This window comes from Lonchura striata, chromosome 2 (genome assembly GCF_050655825.1).
Source record: "Lonchura striata isolate lonStrDom1 chromosome 2, ASM5065582v1, whole genome shotgun sequence".
Classification (NCBI taxonomy): Eukaryota; Metazoa; Chordata; class Aves; order Passeriformes; family Estrildidae; genus Lonchura; species Lonchura striata.
In genome coordinates, this window is record NC_140704.1 from 20,752,136 (window position 1) to 20,760,892 (window position 8,757).

General features: G+C 37.1%; 1 protein-coding gene across 21 annotated transcripts in view; it reads left to right on the plus strand.

Annotated features, from left to right (window-relative positions):
- The window catches only part of TRDMT1 (tRNA aspartic acid methyltransferase 1), a 41,381-nt gene extending 35,681 nt beyond the window's left edge, over positions 1-5,700 (plus strand). For 14 of the 21 annotated variants that reach the window (XM_085566019.1, XM_085566055.1, XM_085566030.1 and 11 more), the window contains one exon: positions 570-5,700. In XM_085566019.1, the coding sequence (XP_085422145.1) occupies positions 570-833 (264 nt within the window). In that variant the 3' untranslated portion in view covers positions 834-5,700. The remainder of the gene's footprint in view (positions 1-569) is intronic. The other 7 variants (XM_085566104.1, XM_085566091.1, XM_085566096.1 and 4 more) reach the window with 3 other exon arrangements.
- Positions 5,701-8,757: the final 3,057 nt, after the last annotated feature.

Genomic DNA, 8,757 nt, shown 5'->3' on the forward strand with positions numbered 1-8,757 from the left:
TAAGCTCATGACCAAGTGGTATTTAGGCATTGGGGAAGGTAATAAATGTACTGGTTAATCAGCATTCAAAGATACTTTTCACAAAGTCTGTGTTGTACACAACCCTTTCCTCCTGCACTTCTGTGCTGTTCAATAATATTATAGGGCATTTCTAAGCATAAGAGGAATGCAGCTCTGGGACTCAGGATAATCTCAAAGCTAGAGTATTAATAATAAACAGCTGCATCCACACAGCTTATTTGGTATGAATGGTCTGTTACTGAGTTATTTTGAGTCACTGTCCTTTGTCATTAACAAATGTTTATTCTTTGCCCCATTAAGTATTGGTATAGCTTGGAATTGGAGGAAGAAATGATGAACATCCTCATGCCAATATTGATTTCTTTCTTGCAAGTGTGTGTGTTGAGATATTGTCTGCAAGAACAGAGTACGAATGACACTTTCAAGCAAAACATGCTATTGTCTTTGTCACTTGGATAATTAAGGAAATATTCTATTAAGATGTGACTGTAAATTTTGCATATCTGGCTTGCATCAGTCATATTTCTTGGTTTTATTATTTTTCATAGCTTGAATCAGTGTTTAAACACATTGACGAATTACCAGAAGAAGAGCAGCTTATAAAATTATCAACACTAAGACTGAGGTACTTTACCCCAAGAGAAATAGCAAATCTTCATGGATTCCCTTTGGAATTTGGTATGTGCTGCAAAATACACACTTCTACATTATTCTTCAGAAATGCCAAGATATATATTTTTTTTTTACTGGGACTAATCCAATCTTTATTTTGCATTTTTTTTTCAGACCACTCAGTTCTTATGATTGATTGATTCTTGTTGTTTGGCTAACTTTGAATGTCTCTAAAATTCCACTAGTTTTTTTCATGTTTTGTAAGAGCCAGCTTCTGTGATGAAGTTTATCTTCATAAGCTAAGAAGAAGGTTTTGGCATGCAAAATGCTCTGTTAGTGAAGCACAGTGAAGGAATACCTTTGTTTAACGTTGAAACTATTTATTCAGCAGTCAGTATTACTCACAACTGTGGTAATCAACATAGGCTAGCTTAGGAAGTCTGTGGTTCTCAGTGTTTGAACTGCTTGCTTTCTCCCTTCCACACATGTACAGCTGCTGACAGGGAATTTCAGATGCTACAGATATTTCTTTGTTGAGGAGTAACCAGTTTACTAAGCCATCTCTATTTTCTAGAGAAGGCAGCCCTTGGTCAGTTTCTTCATTTTCTAAGTGGTTGTTTTTTTTGAGGAAGGAGTCAAGGAACAAGACCCAGCAGTATCAGTACACTGGATACACATGAACAAGAATTAAACCTGAAGTAAATTCATCAGAATTCTCCTTGTTAAAAAGGGCAAACAGGAAAGTGTAGCTGTTACTGTCTGCTAAGAAACTGTCCTGTTGACATCACATCAGATCAATTTATTGTCACTCAGCAACAGAGGAATACACAGAATCATGGAAGAGTTTGTGTTTGAAGAGACCTTAAAGATCATCTTTTTCCCCTTCCACTAGACCAGATTGCTCAAAGAATAAGACAGCACTGACCTTGAGTAATTTGTTATCTTTTGCTTTGACTTCCTTAGTGACTTAGAGTTCTGAGAAATGTGACTTGTTTCTGTGTATTTCTTTCTTTCACAGATGTAGTTTGTTTTTTATTTATTACTTGTTATATTCAAAATTGCTACATTTGGATAACATTATCAAGGTTGCACAGTGAAACTAGAGCTGCCAGCACTAAGCTTACATGTTTCTGAGTTTGCAAGTGTGTGCTGTGTTGTTACATACCAACATGCAATGTTTTTTTCATGGCCTCTTGTCTTTAATGGTTCTGTTCTATTTGCAGACAGCCTCTTAGCACAGCTCTGTTTCATATTCATGTAGACTGATGACAAGATATTTGAACTTAACAGAGCTGGAATGGGCTTGTATAGGTTTATCATGGTGCTCAAGGTCTCTTGAGCACGAAATTGCCCATTTTCTCTTTTTTTAAATACACCTGGAGCTTTTCCACTGTTAATCAGTCTCTGCAACATTACTGAGAGGTGCAGTAGGGTTAATGTGTTGTATTTTGCAAAGGGAGAACTGAGACAATGGAGAGATTTATGTTAGAAAGACTCCACTTCTTTGGAGTGATCAGTTTGTGAAACTTGACTTTTATAATTTCATAGTGCTTGGAGTGATACCTTGCTTTCTGTTCAGAGTTCATCTGCAGAGACACCTGTGAGGTTCAATATTTTTGCAAACCAGAACTGAACTCTGAAGACAAAGCAGGCTTCTGAATTTGAGGCTCATCCAGATCATCACCATGTACAATGTGTTCATTTAGCAGACCTGTCTTTTGTTGTTTGGTATTCCACCTTCCAATGGAGAGTAGCCTTTTGCCATAAGGCAAAAGGCAGTTAGTATTATAACTGCCGTGCAGTTCCCTTCTCTCTCTGTAGTGCTTTTCCAACTTTGATGACACATAAAGGAAGCCTAACTCTCATTCAGAGGTTTCCTCTGGCATATACTCCTGAGTCAGAGAACATGCATTTCCCCCTGCACTGAGTCACAAGTCTGACATTTCTTTGTGTTTAAAACTTTTCCCACTTTCTGCTTAAAAAAAGTGTCATTTGACTCTAGGCTGATAGAAATCTTTAGTGAATTTAGGTACTATAATCTCAGTTTCCTTTGAGAATTTGCAAGCTCTGGATTTTTTTTTTTAAGTGGATATATTTATGGCTTCAGCAAAGGGTGTTGCCCTGACAGCATTTCTCCTATGCTAAACTTCAAGTAATTATTGTGAAATATGGTATTTTCAGAGCAAAATGTGATAAAAGTTCTCTGCTACTGTGTTCTATAGTGACAGCAACATTGAGGCTGAAATTTGCAAAACCAGGAAGCTTGGAATTGTACCCACTGTAAATACATTATTGGTCCAAGAAACTGAAGCATGAGGAAACTATAAGCTGAAAACTATATGAACAGACTGTGAGCAGCTTTTTAACAGATGCTGTTACTAGTGCCGCTACAGTATCATCAGAAGAAACATGATTGTCTAAATGGTTCTGCATTTTAAGAAGTTGATGGCCTTTTATAATATGTGAGGTCCAGAGCTAATGTCATTATTCACTCTTAACATGACCAGATTTATTTGTGCTTTTAACATCAAAAGGTATAGATAGTAATTGCAGTGTAGTTCAATGAAATACTGCAGTAATTTGTCTTAGTCACTCTGGTGGGTCCCACAGCAATATCGTTAAAAGTGAACACAGTGTTCTTGCACCTGTGACCTGCTTTCATGAGAGTGGTGTCAGGATGTGTTTTCCATTTTTCTTATTAACAATGCATGCAAGCTTTTAGGAAACAAAACCCAGCGTGGTGGGGAAGTATGTGCTGTTAAGACCTCAATGTCCTCAGGTACTGTGTGTGACATAAATGCTGCAGTGAGAGTATTGTTGAATCTGACCTTCTGATGTAGGCCACTCTGGAGCCAAGAAGATAGAAAGAGCAAGACAATGCTAACAGTCAGAGGGAGGAGGTTTGGGATAAAGGAAACCATGTGTTCTGAAAATTAATTCTTGGCTTTTGGTTGCCAAAAGGTAGAAGGAAAAATTCTGACATTTTCAGTATTCAGATAGGCTTCTTGGGCTGTAAGTGCATGTGTGTGTACATAAATACATATTTATTTTCATGTGTGCTTTTAAAATGCTTTTATTCTGTACCTTATTCATTGATGGAATGTGAAAACTCCATCTAAGGAAGTGTGTGTGGGAGTGCAAATGATTGTTCCAAAGACAGAGGAACGGTTGCCCAAATGTGAATGCCAGGAAGCTGGGCAGAGTGGATGGAGCTGGCAGAAGATGTGTTTACCAAAGCAGCCTACATTCGAGGCATTAATAACTGGCAGAGAAGGATGGAACAACTCCTCCCAGACACCACCTCCTCCTCAGAGCCTCCCTTGGCTCAATAACTGTCCAACCACGTTCTCTCCTGAGCTCTCTCTGGAACAGAATTTTTTCTGAACAGCTGTGAAAATTTCGGAACATACATACCACTACTTGAACTCACAGTGTGCTTGTGCATCTGAGCTAATTGGGGTGGTGATGACCTCTGAGTCAAAGTTGCATGTTTCTTCTTAGGGAATGATGAAATAATTGAACGTGGTCAAATTTCAGCAGTTTACTATATGACCCTAACAGTTAAGTCGCCACTGCTGTTCATCTTTCACTCAGGTTGAAGCAAATGTACTTTACCTTTCACAGTTGGAGTAAGGTAAGAGTGCAAACAAGGACAGAGCAGACAAACTGGCTGCTCAAAAGGGCTTCACTCTCAGGAGCTTGGGCGTCACTACACAGCACAGCTCTTTCACAATACCTGGGCTGGTGTCATTTTTACTGGCTCTCCCTTTCTGCCAGGCCATGCACTTACTATGGGAAGGACATATCTCCTGCTGTCTGTATTTCTGAGTGTGTTTAATGGGGTCAGCATTGAATTACATGGAAATTGTTCAACTGCTTGATCACTCACTGAATAAGCCTTGCTCATCATTTAATCTGTATGGGTGGTATATTGCACTGAGAGACTTGTGATTTGACTGAACTGATAGAGGGGATCATGTGGGAAGTACAATATAAAGCTTATGAAGTACAGTTTAGTCCATCTGCAGAATTGTCACATTTTCTTTCTGCTGTGGTCGTGTTCTTCTGTGGATGTTATCTAGAGTAGCAGTTGTGCAGGGATTTAGTGCTGCTGCCCCTCCCTGAGACTGCTGGATGTTTTGAGCTCTCTGAAGGGAAGGTAGATCAGCAGTAGTTACACAACAGAGGAATGTTTTGAAGCTTCTTGTGAAACTTCATAGATGGCAGTATTGATAATAGAAGAACTGATATAAATCCAGTTAATTGCTTGTGAATTGGTTTTGTAACTTTGTGAATTTTGTGGGGGGCTGGAGAGAGGGTGAATCCTGCTGCAATTTGTGATAACTACACTAAGAAATGTTCACTGAAAAGAAAAATTAGACTAAAAAGTAGGAACAAACCCAGACTAGTGATGTTGCACTATATGTTTTTGTTTTAGGTTTTCCTGAAAAGGTAACAGTAAAGCAATGCTATCGTCTTCTGGGAAACAGCCTCAACGTACACGTGGTGGCAAAATTGATCTCCATTCTACTTGAATAATTTAGAACCTGAAACTGATGCATATGGACTGGTGACAGAAAATACTTCCGCCTTTTGGGAGAAAGCTGATGGAACGTGGACAAAAACCAGAGCTTGCCAATGTATTTGTCCAGACATTTTGCTGAAAAGTTTTGATATCTTTTTAATAACTTGCATTCATGATGGATTTAAACTTTATAGGTGTTTAATTTAAATGGCAATTTACAGACTTCTTTGCTTTATTTAAAAGTTCTTTATAGTTTGCAAAATGAAAAATGGCAGCATATGCAAATACTTAAATGAGAAAGGATAAGAGTATTATATTTTACTTTTTTATTTTATTTTTTATCTTAAAGCCATTTACTCAGTACTGTGTGAAGCTGTGAAAGCTGTTTCAATTAGGTGCAGAGACTAAATTCTATGTGAAAAATGTCTTAATCTTTAAATGTAAGTGATCCATTCTGAAAAGTTTTACTGTATATATGATCTGAAATTTTGATGTGATTTTTGTAGCTCATGAAACTAATAAATTCAATATTTTATATACAATTCTTAAAACCTAGTGTTGTTCTTTATGGTTGTCTTATCTTTAAATACTCATAGGATTCTGGAGCCCAGCTGTATTTGTCTGGAATGACTTGTTTAGTTGCAGCTGAATGAAAATATTTCAAGATTATCACAGGCCTGACAATAACTTCCCTGTTTCTCTTGTATTATTCAGGATAAGATCACTGCTCCTTACCAAAGACCTACATGTAAAAGACATTAAAAAAATGTAAAGCTCCATGTTTAGGTTTCTGTGACATAAGAACTGGAGAAAAGCTATATGGGCTTCTTCTGAAAATTTCTTTACAAACCTTGGTAGTAGTGCTGGGGTTAGGAGTGTGTGTTGAGGTGAAGCCACTGCATGTGGCCATCCCCAGTGCTCCCCTGCACAGTGCCTCATAGAGCTGGACTCAGTGGGTTTGTAATCAAGTCTTGTGAGTTCAGTACCTCTGAAATTATGGAGAAAATGATGGGAAAACTGAAAGCCCTCTAAAGAAGCATGTGATCTAGTTATCTTTCTTTGGGATTTTCCCATTGGTATTTAGATTAAAAACAGCTTGAGTGAGGAAGAGTTAAAATGATACTTAGTAAGCATCCTTAGGGAGATTATGTGCCAGAAGACAGAAGGATTTTGTAGTTGATCATATACCTAAGCAGTAAGTTAAAGTTGCCAGCCCTAAAAATGATTTGAGTTTTCATCCCTCTCTCCCCCCAACCAGTGGGATGACACTGGAGCAGTCTTGGTATGTTCCATCTGGGTTTGGTAGTGCAGGAGAAAGTGAAGACCACAGAGAGCAGAGCTGCTGTAGAGATACTGTAGTTATTTTAATCTGCTGTAGTCCAGAAAACAATTTAAAAATAAATGTATGTAGATAAATTCATGCAGCTTTATCTTATGCTGGGTCCTGCGTTTCTTCTTCAGTCTTGATTTGCCTGCTGCTTTGTTATACCAGGGAAAGCTTGGGTTGACCTACTTCAGCCTGTCTGATTCTCCAGGAGTATATTGCCCACTTGGGCTGTTCCAGCTGTAAAAGAGAAATGGAAATGGTTTCTCCTGAAAGTGCTCTGGAGAAAGCCCTAGAGAAGGTGAAGTTGGCCTCTGTTCTCACCTGGTCACTTGTAGTACTGAAATATCAAAAAAGTACTGCTGTGCTGGCTACTAAACTGCAAAGAGCAGGTGGGTTTTGACAGTGAACCATGGTTACCTATACCCACAATGGTTATTGTGTAGATTTATCAGCCAGATCAATAACTAGTATCTGTATGGTCTTGTTTGTCTTGTTCTTGGTAGAAATGTGGTTGTATAAAGATCTATTGCTGTCTATTATGTTCCAAACATAGGTATGAAAACAAAGGATATCAATTTGATAATATAAATTGGAATTTCCTTTTGCTAAATCATGTAAATATTCTATTCATTCTGCTTCACTGTAGTAATATTTGGAAAAAGATTATTATTAACAATTAATTTTCAATTCCTTTGTGTGTAGAACATATCTTAATGCTTTATATGCACTTGTAAATTAGTGTTGAAGTGTAAATCGAAATGTACCTAGCTGCACCTAAAACTGATACAGTAATACAGAGCCTGTTGCATATGGATAGTGAACTTTAATTCAATATGATTGTGAAGACTGAATCTGTTTGCTAATTTGAGCTGTTTCTGAAGGAAAAAAAATTGAAATAATTCAGAGTTGTAAATACATATCTGTGTATTTTACCCCTGCTAACCCTGTAATACTGGTGCAGCTGAATTGAGTGAGTGCTGCTTATCCCCTTGGTTTGTTATTAATAGACTGGTTTACTGAGTTCTGTTGGGTTGTACCTGCTTGACCTCACTTGATGATCATGTTGCTTCCTCTTCCAGGCAGTCTCCTAATCCTAAGTACTTTGCAGCCTACATCATTGCTGTACTTTGCAACTTCAGCTTAAGCATTTTCACTGCAATGAAATGTGATTACAAAAGCAGCTGAAAGGTGAAGAAGTAAAATCTGGAAAACAGCTTTGGAAAGGGAGGACGATACCCAGAATCTGATTTTTGATTTTGTACCTCATTCATTTGCATGCCTTAATTACATTTTATTATCTGAGTGAGGTAATGTGGTTGTAGTCCCTTAAATTTGAGAATTTCCACTGAGAAAAAGGTTGTCATATTTGGTGTTGTTATATTTATGTAGTCATTTTTTAAGCTTGCAGATTGACTTACAAAAATATTCCCTATACCAGCTAGTTTTTATCTGAGTTAGTGTGGGGTTTCCCTATACTCATGAAGAAACCTGTCTAGCAGCAAAATTACTAAAACACCATTTTTTTAATGCAATGAGTTTGAGTACTTTTTGATGCTTGAAGTGGAGGTACATCCTTGCATGCAGTGAATGTAACGCTCCTGTCCAGAGCCTTTTTTATCTCACTTTTGTCTGATAGGACAATTATAAGGCTTTTCAGGAATGTCTGTATTACAGTCTGAGAAAACATTGATTGATGATAGCTATTTCTTAAATTTAAACAAGGAAAAGAACATTTTGGTTTTGACAGAGATATTTCAATATAAATCTGAACAGTCCCAATGCTTCAATGACTATACAATTTGTTTTAGCAGTTATTACACATTTCTAAAATAAGTGGAAAATTTTGAAAATATTTGTTACATCTCATGGATGAATTATTCAATTATCAGCTTGTCCTTTAGCTCCTCTTCTTGCTGTTCATACAAAGTTTAACACTTGAATTCTTGTATAAATACTGAATTATATTTATTTTCCTTAGCAATTTAATATATTTTGTCTTCTATGTATTTACAACCACATAAGTGTTGTATTTTTTCTGCATATTATTTAAAGAATATGACATATTAGTAAGGATTTAGAAGAGATTAAATAATAATTGGTTAAGAGCACTAGCATTTCTGAGCAGTGTTATGTAAATATTGTATAAAATGGAAGTGATCAAAGAAATACCCATGGAAAAATACTGTGAAACCATGAAAAAGTAGACATAGAGCCCAAAATTAATTCCAGTAGCCATTTCCCCTTCACCTGTGCAAATGAGTATTGTAGTGTT